The sequence below is a fragment of the Xiphias gladius genome, chromosome 8 (assembly GCF_016859285.1).
Source record: "Xiphias gladius isolate SHS-SW01 ecotype Sanya breed wild chromosome 8, ASM1685928v1, whole genome shotgun sequence".
NCBI lineage: Eukaryota > Metazoa > Chordata > Actinopteri > Istiophoriformes > Xiphiidae > Xiphias > Xiphias gladius.
In genome coordinates this window covers 15,222,467-15,241,883 of record NC_053407.1, presented here as the reverse complement: position 1 = coordinate 15,241,883, position 19,417 = coordinate 15,222,467, and the positions used below count along the sequence as shown (strand labels likewise).

Below are 19,417 nucleotides of genomic sequence, written 5' to 3'. Positions count from 1 at the left end.
TTGTAATATAGGATCTTAGTTTTGGGGTCTGAACACACAAACATAGAAAAATGAATATGAATGAAAATGATATCCAACGCCGTCACTGAAGCTTTGGCAGTTTTGTGTTTGCGACAATCAGGCCAATAAATAAGACTGGAAATTGAAGAGGAGTGAGGTTGGAGGGGGAGAAGGAGAGATACAGACAGAAAGAGAAAGAGATGAAAGAACGAAAGAGAGAGAGATAAAGTCACACACGCACCGACAGAGAGGGAGGGAGGGAGGGAGGGAGGCGAGGAAGTACTTAGAGAGGAGACGCATCATCTGTGCAGTGGTGGAAGCAACATCTCCTGGTTGCAGTCCGACGGCACAGTACCAGCAGCATTTCCACTTTGTCTCCGAAACTGTTGTTGTGCGACGCGGCGATGTGGATTTACAAGCTCATTTTCGGACTCTCCGTCATTTCTTGCTCCGGTAAGTTTGGCCAAAACTATTCACAACTGCTCGCATCGCTGCCTGTCGCCTGTCTCCGAGGGCCTGGAGCTGGTGCCCGAACGCACCGGTTCGCGCTCCACGCAGAACCGACTGTCAAAGACGAGTGAAGACTGGCTTCATCAATATAACTTTGTAATCATCTGTCGGATGTAATAATCCTGAGAGCAACTCTGCAGTATTTAGTCTCCACGATGTGTGGGCTTCTTGTTAATTCATAGTTATCTTCGCATTTATTTCTAACAAAATAGTTTAGTTGAAGTGAGTCTTAGTTTTTGAACGCAGTCACGAGAACACTTCCGAAGTTGGCCCTTCCTAGAAGAAATAATCAGCTTTTGGACGGAGATGAAAACGATGCTGTTGCCGTTACTGGCGGTCCAGCGGTGGGCTTTTTAAATCTCAACTCTTGCTTCAGTCTCATTGCAACCGCGCCTTTGGGCGCACTGGGACGAACCATGACCTGGGTTATCTGAGTGGACACCAGATAAATCAGTCCCGATGATAAAGTGACCAGATAGCTGTGACCCACTGTCCCGCAAAAGGACCCATATTAAAATCTAATTAGGGAATCGGTCATCCAGTAGTGCTAACAGAGTGCGATTTCGCGGCTCATTGCTCCTGGGCACTCGGGCAGGGAAACTGCCGAGCCGGTGGAGTCGAGTTGAGGATCGGACAAGCATGATGCAACTGGTCCGCTATGATCCTCGGGCCGCTCGCCGCATCCCCAAACACCCACACGCCGAATCTGAAACGCCAGCTCTGATGCCCGATGTCTCTCTGTTATTTACATGAAAACTCCAAGAATCGACAGCTTTTTTTCAGGCACCTTTCCGACAGGAACAGCCCACACACTGGTCATGATTAAGTTTTTTCTGCGTCGATGAAAGCTCTTGAATAGACTGAGGTGCACATGCCAGCAACAGAGGGAACATGCTGAGACACCACTGATTTCCCCCCGCCGTGTGTGCGCACGTGTGTGCGCATGTGTCGGCCTTGCTTTCCTTGGGGGCTGTGATAAAAGACTGTGCATCCTATTAGGTCCTGTAGATTAACAACAGTTAAAGCAGACTAATTCCCACATTGTAATGCTGTTGCCCAGTGTTCTCAGTCTGGCTGGGCTCATTAGCAGATCATCCACAGTGCCTCCCAGACTATAGAGAGTGTGTATAATAATGAATAATAATAATGATAATAATAATTAAAATAAAGTAAAGCAAACCATAGAGTTGGCAGACTTGCCTACTGTTATGTAGAGGCGTGTATATATTATTGTCATTAGAGCCATATGCCTTGTGGTGGCAGAGAAGACAAGTTATTAGACTATCACAGTATCCAGGATGTCTCTGGTTTGATCCCAACAGCAGCTCGTGCCCTGCCTAATGTGGCCTTGAGAAATGCATATCTCGAATTTACACTACGTGTAGTTGAGTGTCAGCCAGATGTATAAAATGTCAAATAAACACTGCTGAATGGTCACACGGTGTCATTGTGTATCAGAGGGAAGACGAAATGCGCTCCAGGACTATCAGAAGACTGATGGTGTACGACTGGTCGTCGTGCCTCCTGATTCCTCCTACCTGACCAAAACCAGGAAGCTGAGCATGGCCAGGTGTGCCAAATCCTGCAGCCGCAACAAAAGGCTCCCTTTCACCTGCAGGTATGTCTGCCCTAATGGCATTACCCTTTCAGCTGCACTGTATGGTAACGCTCCTACAATGTGAATGGCTGTCAATACACAGCGAGTGATGTGATGGTTTCTCAAGTTCCTTATTTATGCTTTTCAAAGGTGTCATCCATTGTTGTCTATTTGGCCTGGGAGGCCTCCTAAGTGCTTTGCATACTTATTTAACAGCTGTTTTACTTGCCCTGGGGTTGCTTTTTGCACCAAGAAGTTAAAGAAAACTGACCATTATGTACTTCACTCTTCCCCTTTCTCTCTGCCGCCTTTCCTTTCCTCCTTATTCTCCAGAGCGTTCCTCTATGATCATAGAAACAGGAAATGCCAGTGGCTGTCATTTGACAGGAACTCACCAGGAGCTCTGAGCCAAGAGGACTTCAACTACCAACTATATCAAAAGAAAGGTGCCCTCTACTGTTCCACCTTGTCTCTCCTCCAGCTGACACCAAAGCTGTGTCTCCCCCTGTCACCGTATCTGTCCATCAGAAAAACTTCTTTGCAGAGTCTCACCTCTAATCAACAACACTGCTTCAGTGTACAGTATATCCTTGTTGCTTTTAGATATGTTGGCAAGTTTTATAACTATAAATATCCATTTTCTTCAGTGATTTAGCTTTGTAATGATGGCAGTCCTCCAGAGGAAGATGAGGAAGGGCAAGGACCATTGTCATGTTTATTGTGTCGCAGCACATTATGGTTCATTTTCTGTCATTAAGCTGTGTTTGTGTAAACGATGGAAACCCCCGCCCCACTTGACTCTGGACTGACCACAACAGTGAACACGCAAGCTGTGCAGCCTATTTTACTTGATCTAAATGTTTTGCAGAAGATTAGCAAAACAGGTTTGGCTTTTTGGCATTGTCAAGTCCCTGTTAAACTCAGTATTATAGCTGAACATCTCCTTCTGTCTGTTTCTTTCATCATCCACACTGGCTCTGTGTACACAATGCTTCTCTCAGGTCGTAGGCTAATCACACCTACTCACTCTCTTGTACTGTCATTTGGTCTCTCAGTCTGTATCTCTCCTTATCCTCGCCCTTTCTCTTTCAGACTATGTTAGAGAGTGCATTGTGGGTACAGGTCAGAGCTACAGGGGGCGGAGGTCGGTGACAGTTAGTGGGATCCTGTGCCAGGCCTGGGCCTCTCCTATTCCTCACGAACACAAGTAAGATTCCCCACAACGTCAAACGAAATTGTGTTAAAACTACTTCTTACTGGTAGTGTTGGCCTGTTAGTGATGCAATTACCTAGTAGCTAGATGCTAGTCTGTATGTGTTTGTATGTGTATATGAGTATGATATATTAAGGGTTGATTAGACTACTGGGAGCAGTCATTCATCAGAACTGACCTCATTGTAACACTTTACAGAGTCACAGATCATTTCCTGCTGTGGCCCTACTGTTTATCAAGGCGTGTGTGTGGTTTACTGGCATTAGGATCCTATCTAATATGCAGCCTTTGCTTAAGCTCTAGGTGCATCCCCCTGCTAAATTCCCAGATAAAGCCCATTTTTCAATATGCAGGCATACTCTCTACGGTGTAGCTTCTAATAGCAAAAAGAGCCAATTAAGTGGAAGTTAAAAACATAAGATGCAAGGGAATCAATGTCCTCTACAGGATTATGAAAGTGGAATTTGGACTGATCTTTAGCGAATACCTGGTAAGTGACGAGATAAGTGCATTTATATTTTACAAAAATGTCTAATAAGTTATTTTATATTCAGCCTACTATTGCTCGACGTAATTTATCTTAGGTAAAAGATTCCCGTCAAGGTTTCTGAAAGACGGCAATAAGACAACAATGACTCCATTGGTTAAAAGACAACACATTACATGGCATTTAATTAAAGAGATTCAGGGGTTTTCCTTTCCTTTTCCTTGCACCTTTATCCAGTCTGGTCTATTGTGACTATTTTAGCAGTGGAATATTTTGTGTCAGTGGAGGACAATGTTGCTAAAACAACACTGAGGAGAACTGAGGAGAAAAGAGCAATAAAATAAGGACAGAGATTATCACGTGTCAGATATGTATAGCTATCAGAGAACCGTACACACAACACAAACATCTCATCTTAGACCTTTATTATCTTTGAATCTCATTCTACCTCCTTTCTTCTCCACTCCCCTCCTCTCAGAGGTATTAAATGACTTTGAAAGACTTTGTAGTGAGTTGTCACTGCGGCAGAGGAATCAAAGAGGGCAGTGTATGTTTGTACCTCTGGTGAACCTGCTTTATCAGACCGCTATTAATGTCTTTGTAGATCAGGTAATTAAACCCAGGCGCTTTGTATGTTTTATCAGTCGGCTTACAGACATTCTGACATATACACACACACATACACACACACACAAAAGAACAAATTGCATTTTTATCAGTGAAAGGTTTATCCTCTCTTTTGATTGCCCTGCAAAGACCCTCTCATTTCTGTCCCAGTCATTACACACTCCACTGAAAGACTACTTCAGAACTTCATCTTTTCATCGTCATGTGGAAAACCAGCTTGAATCAAAGATTACACTATGTCCATCATCACAACTGGTGACCACAGCCATATGCTTGCCTGATGTAGAAGATGTGTCATTTGTCATTGTGTATACACTACATTCAGAACCTGCCTCATAGAAAACTAATTCTGCTTCTACATATTACCGTTTTCTCTCAACATCATGCCATTGACGACTCCATCTTTTAGCGCCGACATCAATTACTTTTGCATTGTTAATTTCCAATGGTCATGTCTACAGGCAGGTTTCAGCTATCAGAGCTAAGCAGCAGCTCTCTCATAAATGAGTAAAGGATTCCTCATTCCATCAGAGATAACAAGGACAACAGAATCTGTGGCCTTGGGTGTTTTTCAAAAAGAGGTTGCTCTGCATGCTAGCTGAAATATTTGCAACCAGTCTTGGTACATGTGTCTCTTTGTGTGACTGCAGCTCTGCTTCTGACAGATTCATGTCTAAGAGGTTCAGGAAGAAGGACCTGAGAGAAAACTACTGTCGCAACCCAGACAACTCGACCGTTGGCCCATGGTGCTTTACCACTGACCCCCAGCCACAACTCAGACACCAGGAGTGTGGCATACCACAGTGTTCGCAGGGTAGGCTACACACACACACACACACACACACACACACACACACACACACACAGACACACACACACACACACAGACAAAGTTTTTCTGTATACATCCGAGCTGGTATTCATCTTAAGATAATGCCCATTCCACATTGCAAATTGCCTCACCAATTGAGGCTTGTTAGTCTGAAATGAGCTGCAGCAAATTAGGCAATCACATAGTGCTTTTGCCTAAGCAACGCTGGCTCTAACAGTGCTCCGCTCTACAGCTGTGTGTGTCTATCTGTGTGGGTGCACAGGTTTTCTTTATTTACTGAGGCCAGCTGCAGCCGTTTCCAGGTGCGCGGTTCAGTTTATGCTGTCCTCTCTCATTCCATCAGGTTCAGGTTTTGTAAATGGTTTGAACCTAAAGAGCTGGTGTTAGAATGTAAGAGGATATTAATTCCTCTGTCGTCTCCTATACATAAATTGGTAGTTAATTTATATCCCTGTGGTACACACAGAAGGAAACCATTGAGTTCGAGTTACTCTATGAGTCTGAATAAATAAAACGTATTTATACAATTTATCCGGTTGTGATGAGAGAAAAGCACTTTCCCACCGGTGTTTCAGCCTCTATGTTATATCACACAGTATTACTGTCAGGCGCTGATGTCTCCCTGAAGAAAGGGATGATAATGACCTCTGTTATCTAATCCCTGGGGATTCATTCTGTCAGAAGGGCTGTTTCCTCTGCAAGTATGACACTGGATCACGTTAATGAGGAACCAGGCTGTGGTTCGATAAGACAGGACGGGAATTCTTCTTGCTCTCCGACCACATATGGTGTCCCACTGGGTTATCACAAGTTGTACAACAGAGATAATGACCTTTATTTTCATAGAAAGCTTGTGTTCATTCAGAAGAAAATTACTGGAAGGGTTTCTCCGTAAATTAGCTGGTCCTAATATGAAACATACACACAGAGATGCAAACATGTTGTGCAAGAGCACACATACACATGCAGCCAGGAATATTAAACTTGCTCTTTCATGACAGCAGTGGACTCATAAACATCTGTTTCTAATCTGCATGCTCTCTGTTGTTTGCACTAGATAGTGTATACTACTCACCATGCAACTAATGGTGCCTTCTCTACATCAAAGAGAGCCTTGCCTTCATTATTGTGACATATAATATGTGCTCCATACATTAAGTGTATGTGTATATAATGTCAGAATTTAAGAGAGATCTATTAAGTATTTATGATGGGTTTTATCGAAAATCTTAAATAAGTATTTTGGGAGAGAAAACCACGACCTAAAATTTATTAAATTGGATGATCAACTTTTTTCAAGTTTTTTGCTTTGTCAACCTATGGTTTTGCTACTGAAATGACCATGATTTATTTTTATTCTGTGCTCTAAATGTCTTATTGTGAAAGCAAACCATTCCTGCTGATAGTTTTGAGTCTGTGTTTCCCTAAACTTTTTGCTCTGTGTGTTTGTGGATGTGTGTGTGTGTCGTTGCTCCATAGTGGAGTGTATGAATTGTAATGGGGAAGATTACAGAGGACCCATGGACCACACAGAGAGTGGAAAGGAATGCCAACGCTGGGACCTGGATGAACCACACAAACACCTGTATCACCCCAAAAGGTGACTCACACACACACACACACACACACACACACACGCACACACACATTGGTGCATGCACACATTTGTCTGCATGACTCTGCATCACACTAAATTGTGCCTGCTCAATCACACTTAAGCCCACACACATGGATACACATGATTTTATAGCAAAAAGCATGAGGTTACGTTACGAAATAATACGTTCAGACAATAATTTCATGTGGTTGTGGTGCACTAACTCTGGAGAAGAAGTGATGGGGAGCCAGTGTGCCTTTCCCTGAAAAATGCCATCAGAATCCAGGGCGCGATTCTGTGTTTTTAGCAGCGCTATGATGGGAAAACTTAATTGGCCGAGGTTCCTTTAACCTCTCAGTAGAATATAAAGCAGACTCGTTTCCAGCCATGAGATAAACTCATGCCTATTTTATGGAGGCCATATATTTTAATCTATATTACTATTCCTTACATGCGTTTTGCTTGTGTATGTGTGTGTGTGTCTGCGCACTGGCTGTGTGCATCTGTGTCAAGAGAGCGTTCCAGCTAGTCGGATAGCAGGTGGTCTGGATTAGAGGGGACTCGTTAACACATCCTTAATCATCCCAGTGTTTGTGTAAATGAGGTCCCACACTGCTCATAGCACTAATGTAATGAGAGGTCCCACAGCCTGATACTGCACGCCTGGAGGCTGCAGGCCTGGGGGGATGTGGGACTTGGGGATGACTTTCTATAGAACACCTGCAGTGGTGCAGCTTATTATCTTCCTCGCTCCCCTGAGCTGTGAACAGATTCACAGATGGAGTCCTTGATCCATCCCAGGTATTAATGCTTCAGTTGCGTGCAATGGTGAATTGTCTCTCCGCTTCTGCTCTGTTCCATAAGGATTCAGTAGGAAAATGGAAACAAGATTTTCTTTTCAGGTACCTCTGGGCTTTAAGAAGTATGTGCCAATTAGTGTTTTGTGTCACTATTACTTAACTTCAAGTCAGAGAGTTGTTCTGTGGGTTGTGCAACAATGTGATTTTCTGTAATTTTTTTTCACTCCTACATAGCTTTTGTCAGTACACTGACGTTGTATTATACTACATGTTTTGTATTAGGTACCCTGAGAAGGGCCTGGATGATAACTACTGTAGGAACCCAGACGGACGCCACAGACCCTGGTGCTTCACCACAGATCCAAACACACCCTGGGAGTACTGCAACATCAAAGTTTGTGGTAAGCATGTATGCATGTTTTTTTTTTGGTGTGGTTGAATGCATTTGCATATTTTATGCATGTTAAGTGGTGGTCTATACTTATCTGTAGGTGGTTGTGTTTGTGTTCTGTACAGGCCCATGAAGTGTGATTGACTGTACCAGAATTTACAACTTCCTGTTCCTTTCATTTTACCCCTCCTCTCCCTCTCATTGGCTAATACAATTGAATACACATGAACACGCACAGACACACACACAGAGTTCCCCTCTTAGGTTTGGCTCTCTGTTATGTCTTCTCTAATAGCCAGAATGTTTATTTTTTTTCCCCTCCGCCACTGGCCTGCTGTTTATTGTTCTATGCCAGCTCTTACGTGTGGTGGTCAAATTGCACAGGGCTCAGTTACTGCTCCACGTTAACTTCCTGATACACACATAGACATTACACAAGGGTCATACACACTACAAGCAGATCGCTTTCATTACACCACATACATTTAGTGTAGGATGTCTTAGCAGTATGATTGATGTGTATGAGCTTGGCGTACTTGCCATGTCTGCCTTTGTGTTTTGTGTGTCTATACACTTGTATAGAACCAACAGATACTGTATGCTCTTAGGTGACCCTGCAATCAGTGACAAGTCACTGAGACAGCCACTGTGGTCCTCAAGAACACAAAACAGAGAGAGCAGCGGTGTTACTGTTGGGCTCAGCTTTTTCTCCTGAGTCTGTGACTGGCCTGTTTGCCTGGTAGAATCATCAGCAGTCCTGGCACCATCTTTACTAGATGGCAGCCCTCCATGTGGACCCAGTGATTCACTGTTCCCCCCTATTTTTCCCCTCTAAAAACCATCTCCCAACCTCTGTACTCTCTCTATCTCTGTCTCTCTCTCTGATATGGGAGTTTGTTCAGAACAGACCAAGTTTACGACCCAGTTAGCCCAAATCAAAACAAGGCAGAGAGGAGAGAGCAAGAGACTGCGAGCCAGTGTTCTTTTGTCAAGGCCTGCTCTTTTGTTTACTATCACAACTAGTGCATACCTATTTTTAGACACATTGTATGGGCAGAAAATGTCTTTTTCTGAGTCTTGAAGATCTGCAGCTTTACACATAGTTGGATACAATCATGCACAGTGTTCAGGCTAATGAACTTGTGTAACTTGTGCGTAATGAGCAGCCTTTCTATAAAGAAAAGTAGAGCAGATAAGATTTCCTGCCTTGTATTTCCAGTGTTGGCCAGATTAGCCTCATTTTACTGTAGGTTTTCTAAACCCTTAGAGGGAGCTATGCTGAGGAAAGCAGGTGGCCAAGACATTGAGGCTTTTCAGCCTGCATTGTGTGCTTGTAACAACTGGAATTGGGACCTCTACATGACATGTGAGTGTTAGAATAATAATTGAAAAGTTCTACAAATGGCAGGCAAATGGAAAACTGTGTGGTGTGCCATGAGTGTTATTTCATAATCTACAATCTAGTTCATCAAGGTTTCAGTCCAGTGCCACAGTTCATTGGAAGTTTGCCTTCCTCTTAAAAAGTTCATTTTCCTCCAAAGCTCTCTGGTGTTCAGTCATTGTTTTCCAAATCTCCCCATCCACCATTTCAACCAAATTTGCCTTTTATCCATTTCTTTGCCTTTTCTGGGAAAATCACAGGATAAATTAGCAAACAAAACTATTTTTGATGGATTTAATTTTCTATTTGGTACAGTCACATGTGGAATTTTATCCTGATGTTGAGTTTTTATTGAAACTGTAAAATTATGTAAGCCTTGCCTGTTGGAAAAGAAGAGCTATGTTACACATGTTGTTTGTTACCTTGACCAACCTACCCCAACCTTCAATATTATTTGCTCTTTCACAGATACACCTTCTAAAAGTAATGTGGTGGAAACAACCGAGTGTTACCAGGACAGAGGAGAGGGTTATAGGGGGACTGTGGATGTGACGCCCACTGGACTCACCTGCCAACGCTGGGACTCTCAGTATCCCCATAACCACACATTCTTGCCTCAAGCCTATCCCTGCAAGTGAGTCAGACACTCCCACAAGATAGCCATCCACTCACTCACCCACCTGCATGCACTTATATCCAAGCAGATTACAGGAGGACTGTGTTTTTCAGGGACCTGACAGAAAACTACTGTCGGAATCCAGATGGCCAAGAATTCCCCTGGTGCTTCACTACAGACCCAAGAGTCCGCACAATGTTCTGCACCAACATCCCTCAGTGCGGCACCCAAAACAAGCCTGTCAGTGGTGAGAGACTCAACAGCTTTATCTAACACTCGAAACAGCAAGGGGAAAGCTGATTTTCCCTGCATCGGAAGCAGAGAAATATGTACGTTTTCATATTTTGTGGACCGTGGAGTTCACATGAGACTCTGTAACCACACGTATTGTTTTATAACAACATTAACTCTGTCCCTGTGGAAAACTGTGGCCCTATAGGACTGTGGGAAGGACTGACCACTGTGCCTCACATAAACGAACTCTGACAGCAGCTCAAGATCGTCAGGTCTCACTGGACAGTGAAAGATTGAGGGGAAGAATTAGCGCTGGATGGGATTCTTTCTTGGGTAGCAAGAGATTTCGAAGTGAAAGATGTAGATCTGTGGCTGAGTACACAAATTCAAATTTCCCAAGGGATCTTAGGGGTATTTCTTAAAGACTGTGTTGCCTTGCATGGGAATTATAAACCCTCCGAGGTTGTGTTTTGGTCTACCATTGAGGGTTTAATACGTTCCCATATAGAAATGAGATGCAGGTTGACAGCTAGAAAACTTTATTTATGACCCATGGTTTTCTAAGATATCATTGTGGATGACTTCGTTGTGTTCCCAGCTCTAGATCCAATTACAACCATGATAGCTAAGAATCTTAAGGTTGATTGTTCTGCTTATAACTTATGAGTCCCTAGTTTGTTTTTTTGGGGGTTTTTTTAGAACAACAATACTGTGTGGCAGAGAATGCACAGTCTATTTTGTTGATGCAGGTTTATAGAAGCTTAGCAATCTGGAGTACTGCCTGTTGAGCATGGTTTTTGTTCAAAGCAGATGTTTCTTCATACAGACATGTTCATATGTGTCTAGAATACCTGTCCAATTTTATTTCCTCTTTTTTTTTTTTGTCCAAATCCAGACTGCTATGAAGGCTTTGGAGAGAATTACCAAGGAGGACAGGCAAGGACTAGATCAAACCTGCCCTGCGCTCCCTGGACAAACCACAGCAACAGGTCGGCTCACTGGATCCCTGCTACTTCTTAACCTAATAACTTTACCAAACTCCACTATGATGTACAAAACAGACCTGTACCATCAATATAAACTACAGACAAGTGTGTCTCACAGCTCTTGTACATGTAACCCAACAGAGTCTAACAAAGTGTAGAGGTTTCATAAGAGCTCAATGGGATCAAAGCAAATAATATTGAGCAGAAAACGTGCAAATTTTATGGGTTTCAACAGGAGAAAGTGCTTGCAAAGCAAAGCTTGCCCATGACAGCCTCGATGTGCAGGGGAAAGCATTTGTGTTTTCAGGAACCATGTGTGCGAACCTGATACGTGGTGGTTAGTGCACGGAGGTGCCCTGTTATTGACCTATAGTTAAGTCTTATTGTTGCTAGCAAAACAGGCAGAAAAGGCCTGGTTTCTCAGAGGAGAAAACGGCTCCTGCGGGTGCCGTGACTAGCCTCTCCAGCATCTCATAATGGTTAGAGAAGTGTTTCCCTGAAGATGACCTAACTCAGCAGGAATGACTCCCTTTGTTAACTTGGTTGGGGGATATACACTTCACTCCTCACCTCTGACCCCAAACCACTTCTTTGTAAGAACATCTCAAAGCCATCCAGCTCCGCTGCTTGGCTCCTGCCCAGGGTCAAAACGTCAGGGTTAGGGAGTCAGAGAGCTGGCTGTTATGCAAGCTGCTAGAAATACAACACACACAAACACAGATTCAAAACTCTGGATTGCTTTGATTCGGTACCCAGCATCCCCTCTTTTGTGTCTCCCTTTTCACCTACAATTGTCCAACTTATCGGTTGAGGGATTTAGTGTGGGAAAGAATTATGTTTGTAGTTTTAAAAATCTTTTAAGAATACCCTCATGTGTGGGATATGTCTACATGAGTATGCATTAGGTATGTAAATGGAGGTGGGTGCATATTGTCTCAGTGAGTAATGCCTTTGCAGATCACCTCCTTATCTTGTCTAGAGGGAGAGAGCCTACACAGCTGTGTAGTTTTATTGTCCAGATCCTATCTGGCTAAGTTTGTTCGGCTTTTAATAATATTTGTAACTCACCAGCAAATTCTTTTTACTTTCATCAACAGCTGAATTATCTGCTTAGAATGAAAAAAACTTCCTTTTGTTTTGTAAATTGTCTTCAGGCTTACTGAATGTTGATAAAAGATTAGTTATTGGATCTTTTGTGTTTGTGTGTTTATCCAGTGGTGAGAGGGGCATGCTGATGGTTGGCCTGGAGGGAAACTACTGCAGAAACCCTGATAAAGACAAACATGGTCCTTGGTGTTACACCAACAACTCTGCCATACCCTGGGACTACTGCACTGTAAAACCATGTGGGTGGATGTATGTGCATGCAGTACCTTCACAGAGGCAAACAGTCACACATAGAGACACACCGTTAGAGGAAACAATCTGTGAGACTGTGTGAAATTGAAAGTTTGTCATACTTCTGGATCTAAGACAGAGCTAGTGTAGATTTGTTTGCACTCTGTGTGGTTGTCTGTCTCACTTACACACACACGCACTTTATTTGCAGTGTGTAGATCTGTCTACACTCACAGGTCAGTGTGTGTCAGAGGAGATTCACAACTCATCAGGAAGACAGACGAGGGTTCTTTCTAACGATTCCCACATGGACCAAAAGCAAGAGGCATCATGACTCTGTGTGTGTCTCTGTGTGTGTTTACCTTTGTCTCTGATTAGAGTTATTATGATTGTGTTTATATGAAAATTACACTGATATCCACGGTGTGTCTGGCTGATAAAAATAATTTTTTTAATATAAAAATTTAATAAGGACCATACCAGTGATTTTGTATGTTTTGGCCTATTTACTATACATTACTACAAATCTAAAACTGTTTATCTTGCATTTGAAAATGGCAAGTATAAATGTTATTTAACTATAACTTGCAGCCACATTAGGCTTGTTACATTCAATCAAAGATTCAAAAAAAGTTATCGTGATATGACAAATATACATATATACATATACAAGGGCACTGGTGGCCATGGCGGCACTGTCACCGTGAAATTTCACCCCTGTGTGAGTTGCCTATTATTTTGTGTCAGTTAGTACTCCTTTGTTTATCTTCTCTCTCCACATTCAGGTGATGCTTCACAGAACGCCATTCCCCTGGGTGAGTATCTCTGTTAGCTTGACATTATGTTGCCATGGTGGCCCCTGTTTCTGTGTATGTGTGCATATAGGACTGTGTGTATTGTGTGTTGGTCTGTGTGTGTGTGACACGTTCATCTACACACAATACCTAGAGAACAGAGGATGAACCCCTCAATCTCTTGACATACAGAGTTCAAATTACATACGTGTGTTATGTCAACATGTCAAATAATTACCTTAACTAATGGCCTCATCAGCATAACTGGTTATGTTTCATATATAATGATAATTATTTTGGATCATTAGACAGCTCAAGTGCCTCTCATATTGCAACTGTGTAAACAGCATGTCACCATTAACTAGAGTATGTCTGTGAAAGCCTATTTTCATCTTGAATTAAGTATATATTACATGACATGAAGTATTCAATTATTGGGGTGTGTGTTTCTACCTCTAGGTGAGCTGTCCTCTGTGGGGTGTTTTGTCCATAAAAGAACCAGGATCGTGGGAGGAGGTCCAGTGAGCATATCAGACGGCAGCTGGATGGTCAGCATACAGAAAGGGTACAGCAGTGCATTTAATATTCTACACATCTTCCTCTACCACTCAAAGAACAGGATGCATTCCTGCCCAGACCAGCCTTGAATTCATAAAAATTTCAGCGGAATTGTTGTTTCTTTTCATTTTTGTTTTCAGTGGAGGGTTCAAATGCTGTTTCAGAAGCCCCTCCACTATGCTCAGTAAATCCCTGCCATGTGCATGCAAACATTAGAGAAAATGTAGGGATTGTTGTATTGTTTTAGTAGCCTTGATGCCGTACATTTATGATCCATCAGTAGCTTCATAGAGAAACAGAACTCACCTAATTGTTAGAGAGGCCAATTACCGGTTGTTTAAGTGGGGACAGTGCAGTTATGCAGCAATATTCCACTGCAGTATCTGCAGTGGAATTTTGAGTCCCGCAGAGCCCAAATTCACAGTATCAAATGTAGTTGGTATGGATAGAAATATATGAAAACTATTTCTTCTTCCCCAAACAATGCAACAAAACAGTCCTTCAAGTCAGAATTCTAAAATACACTTATCTGACAATTAGCATGGCTGTCTACACTGTAAACGCTCTAGACAAGTGGACACAGTGTCAGTCCTGCAGAACTACCTCTGTTAAGTTTGAGATGGGATCAAGGCCATTTTGTGATGTGGTTCTATGGACTAATATTATAGTCAGCATGTTTGGACATCAACTGGGTTTCAGTGAATTCCCAGTGTACACTTCTTAGCACTGGCGGCATTAGTTCATGTACAGTATTTCACAGCTGCGGATATCTTAGATAGGTCCTTTATGTGCCATTTGTGTTTTGTGCTCTTTCGAGGTCCGTGCACTGGTGTGGAGGTTCACTAATAAGAGAGGAGTGGGTACTCACTGACAGACAGTGCTTCTCCTCATGGTAATGCTCACTGTCTGTGTCTGTGTGTCTTCTTTCCTTTTGCTTGAACTGTCGGTGCATTTTTCCTTTATTCCCTCAGTGTATTAAATGCAAGATGTATTCGGTCAGTTAATATGTATCTCTCTATATTAGAGCACAACTGACTCCTCTCAGTTGCTCCTGGGTGCCCTGATCAGTCTGAGCTAGCTGCTCAGTAGAGAGTAATAAATGTGGAATATTTTATTAAGTATTGACTCTGTCTTCTGCCTCTCCAGTGTTCCAGACCTCAGTGAGTATCGGGTGTGGCTGGGAGTCTCTGATATTCGAGAGGGCGCTCCTGAGTGGACCAAAAGACAGGAAGTCAGCATAGCTCATGTGATATGTGGCCCTGAGGGCTCTAGTTTAGCCCTCATAAGGCTGTCTAAGTGAGTGCCTGGAAAAATAATCTCAAAGATACTGTATATTGATATATGTTTGTGTGTGCGTGATGTTCATCATGCTGTTTTTTGTGTTCATTAAATATGTCCAGGCCTGCCCTTCCTGCGGACAATGTCCATACAATTCAGCTGCCTGTGGCTGGGTGCTCCATCCCAGAAGGAACGATATGTAAAATGTATGGATGGGGCGAGACCAAAGGTACTGATATTGTATATTCTACATTCACTGCAGCTGTTGTGTACATACAGGTCTTGCAGGTTTGCAATATATTGCATATATATTGCATTTTTCCAACGCCAATTTCTATATTCTTTGTTTCTTTTTTTTTTTAGATGATATAAGGTAGAAGGGCAAAAGTTTACTGTAACACAATCCTCTCTTAAATATTTGGTTACTGTATAGCTTAGGCCATATGTTTCTTAACCTTGGAGGAGTACTGCCTGTTGAGTGGCTTGATGTACCGACAAGTTCACGGATGACTAATATTTTTAATAAAAGTTAAAATGTGCCATGAATTCAGTATAAATCATTTAGACTTCCCTCCATGCTCTTTAAAATAGAAATATGGTCAATATATCACTATATTATCCTGTATTATATTTATGTTATGTTACAAGATCACATGCATACCAAAAAACCTAGGAGTTCTACAGTACAATGGCACTATTTGTATTGCATATGCTACAACAGAACAGAAGCAATAAAATGCTACCTTTAACTCTTTCAGGCACAGGCCATGACGACGTACTAAAGGCGGTTGACCTGCCCATTGTCAGTAACGAGAGGTGTAGAGAGATGCACAGAGGGAGCTTCCACATCACCAACACTAAGATCTGTGCAGGAGGCAAGAGGAATGAGGGAGTGTGTGAGGTAAACCGTTACTTGTTCATCTTATTTTCCTAGCGAGGCGTTTTGGCAAATAAATGTTTCAGTGATCAGAAGGAAAAATCCACACTAGAGTTCATATGGTGTGTTCAGTCCTTGTTGGTCAACAAGAACAAGCCTTTAGACCTGCGGGTAAAGTAATTGTTCCCAGTGTGAATTGTGAGGATATTAGCGCCTTGGTTATACATAGCGCTTTCAAAGCTCAGTTTGATCTAAATCTCAAACAAATGTTCTTTGAATCCGCGGGCTTAGTATTCAGTCCGTTGTAAATAGAGCAGCTGAAGACTGTTGCACTAAATTTCATCAGCGATTAAAGTCTTGGTTTTGTGGTTTCTAGCTTTGTAAGAGAGCTGTCCATGTTCACAAATAATGATGGTAGTGTTTCTCACAGAGAGCATAAAAATCCATTTTGCTTTCATTTAACCCTGTCAAAAATGTAAACACTGATGATAACCACTGACAGAAAAATATGCTATCTATTTCTTCTTTTGCAGAGGGATTATGGCGGCCCTCTTGTGTGTCAGGATGGTGAGATCAGGGTTATTGTTGGAGTGAGTGTCCATGGCAGAGGCTGTGCTCGTGCCAACCAGCCTGGCATCTTCATCAATGTGCCCTTCTATACACAGTGGATCTACAAGGTCTTCAAATATTACCCCAACCCTGAGAATGTTTAGCCAGACTCATCAGGGAATAAAACAGAACCAGGGGACAAAATTGAGCCTAGAGCCTCTACTTCTGTAAATCCAGCGGTTCACTCAGGACACCTGGTTTATTCATATTTACACAGCCCACAGGTCAATAAGAAACTGATCTGAGGATAGCTGAATGGAAGGGGAAACTCTAATGTAAGATTTAAACACATTATTAACAGATACCACACTGATCCTCTGAGTCACTGATGGTAATTTTAAAGAGGAAAATTTAATACTGTTCATATCTTAGAAATGGGAAATGAACTGCTGCAGCAGCTATTAGTAAAAGAAGGGACCCAATGCAAGTTTTATGTTACAGTAAAAAAGAAACACTGCCTTTGACTGAATTCGAAGCAGACCAGGCAAACAAATATTTGATTTTCATCCGTTTTTCACGGGTTGCTTTTGGTAGCAAATATACCAGGGTGGTTTTTGTGCATGTGAATACTCTTGATTCCTGGCATTACTTGAATGTTTTAAAACACCAAAGTTCAGTGGTTCAGCAGCTCCCTCTGTCGAGTACATCAATGGGCCACTTAGAAATCTATCCAATGGTAGGGCAATGTTAAGGGCACTCTTACCAAGCTCCATGCATCTCCAGGGGCTTAGATAAAGTGGCCCTTACTGTACATAGTATTTTAATGAGTGTATTTGTGACACTTTAAAGGTGATTTGGGTCTTATAGATCTATGACAAGAGAAAATTAATGTGTTAGGCAGGTAAATGATATACAGTGTGTTATCTACATTTCAGCTTTCAGTCATGTTTCTGTCTCATAATGACGTCAGCTATGTATGGTAACGCTATGTATGGTAAATAAACTCCATTTTAAGAATTATAATGTTATCACAATACCGCAGACTGTATATGTGAGGATGCTCTTAGCATTCTGTGTAGTTAAAATTTTAATTTAAGGCTGGTCAGCCTTTATAGGATTTGAAAAAACAGAAAATGTAACATTCATGTGTACATACAAGCTCTTTCTATACAAAATCTAATATTTCCTTAAACCTATGTGTTAATTCATCATGGATGTGGTGTGTGTGTGTTTTTGTGCATCTGTTTTTGTAAATTTTTCCACAGCGGTCTCTGTATGCAAAAAGAAAACTGCAGAAGGAGAGTGCGTGTGCATGTGAGCTCATGCATGTTTGAGCCAGGACTGAATGAATTATCCTCTCCCCACACTCAGGCCTTGGCAGCCCTGCAATTCCAATCCACTCTGGCTATAAGTGTCACAAAGTCTGTCACTTCAAACTTTGTCATGGAAAGGAAGGGATGATCCTTGTAACTGCATTGTCTATAATGGATGATTCTCTGAGATGACTGAAAGGCGCTTGAAAGAAACACACCTGTACTACCACTGTAAATGATTGAGATGGCTTTCTATTATAACTACATTATGTTTGTGTAAGAGTGAGAAAATGGTTCTGTATGTGTGTGTGTGTGTGTGTGTGTGTGTGTGTGTGTGTGTGTGTGTGTGTGTGTGTGTGTGCACTGAAAGATGCTGCAAGCTGCTATATTCCACAGGTTGTACAGTACTGTCTTTAGATCTCTGTATAATGTACATTCGCTATAATTTTCATGTCATCTTAACCAATATGCTAAATGTTCAACCTAATTTCAGCAATTATTGGAAATGTTTTATACTGTCTATTACTATGTTAAATGTTTTTTTTTTTTTAAATCTTCGAGTGTCTGTTTCATTCGAGTGTTGTGAATGCAAATGTTTTTAGTCTCAGTCAGTTTTGTCACTCAATGTATGATTAAGTCAAGGCTGTTGAGCTTCCCAACCAGAAGATGGCACCACAGTAGCACACAGACTATAAAGATGTCTTCCTAATTTTACTAATCTCTTTCTCTCTCACACACACATACATACATATTCCCACATCAATAGTTACACTCTCTCCTACGTACATGCACACAGGCACACACACACCTACAAACACCACCCATTCCAGCCTAGTAGCTGTTCTTGGTCAAATACTACAACAGAATGGCGGTATTCTGCTATCACCCTATTCAGAGTTAAACAGACTACCAGTGCGAGATAGATATGAGGGGTATAAGAGTGTGTATGTACATGCGTGTATCCATGAGTGAAGGTGAAAGAGCGCAGGAGAGCAGGGACTGAGAGCTGGAGATTAAACGCTGAACCCATTGATGCTGTATTAAGGAACTTATGAAGCAAGCAGAAAATACATGGGGATCGACGTTTTCTGTCGCTATGCACACTGTGTGCTGTGCACTGATGCTGACACAACACACATGTATATAGTACGCACACACACACACACACACACACACACACACACAAACACACGCACAGACACACAAACATAGCATTCTGCGATAACAGATACTGTAGAGGCATCAAAGGGAGATGAAGCGTAAGAAGTTTGCTTTCATCTGCAGGTCAGCTGGATGGACAGAAAGAGAGAAAATGTAGACATAAACAAGAAGACAGATGGGAGGAAAACTGCACACATCCACACAAACACACACACAGACTGAGTGGCTGACTTGACCCTGGCTCAGTGCACCGTGAGATCTCCAGCATACATGAGGCT

At 42.1% G+C, this 19,417-nt stretch overlaps 1 protein-coding gene across 6 annotated transcripts; it reads left to right on the top strand.

The window, feature by feature from the left end:
• The first annotated feature begins 318 nt into the window (after positions 1–318).
• Positions 319–18,968, top strand: LOC120793382 (hepatocyte growth factor). 6 transcript variants are annotated; one of them, XM_040133399.1, is made up of 18 exons: positions 319–453; positions 1,969–2,128; positions 2,441–2,553; positions 3,200–3,314; positions 5,100–5,248; positions 6,746–6,866; positions 7,946–8,064; positions 9,904–10,069; positions 10,147–10,298; positions 11,181–11,274; positions 12,487–12,617; positions 13,395–13,424; positions 13,863–13,968; positions 14,779–14,853; positions 15,108–15,257; positions 15,362–15,468; positions 15,998–16,140; positions 16,650–18,968. In XM_040133399.1, the coding sequence occupies exons 1-18, from the start codon at positions 405–407 to the stop codon at positions 16,827–16,829; spliced, it is 2,160 nt and encodes a 719-aa protein (XP_039989333.1). In that variant the 5' UTR covers positions 319–404; the 3' UTR covers positions 16,830–18,968. The 6 variants fall into 6 exon arrangements, with proteins under 6 accessions (XP_039989333.1, XP_039989332.1, XP_039989336.1 ...); XM_040133398.1 differs by having other exon boundaries at positions 5,085–5,248; XM_040133402.1 differs by having other exon boundaries at positions 10,165–10,298; positions 16,650–18,967.
• Positions 18,969–19,417: the final 449 nt, after the last annotated feature.

Coding starts and splice junctions, on each gene's coding strand:
- LOC120793382 (XM_040133398.1), top strand. CDS start 405: ATGTGGATTTACAAGCTCATTTTCGGACTCTCCGTCATTTCTTGCTCC. Junction 454..1,968: donor CTCCGTCATTTCTTGCTCCG/GTAAGTTTGGCC, acceptor ATTGTGTATCAG/AGGGAAGACGAAATGCGCTC. Junction 6,867..7,945: donor CACCTGTATCACCCCAAAAG/GTGACTCACACA, acceptor GTTTTGTATTAG/GTACCCTGAGAAGGGCCTGG.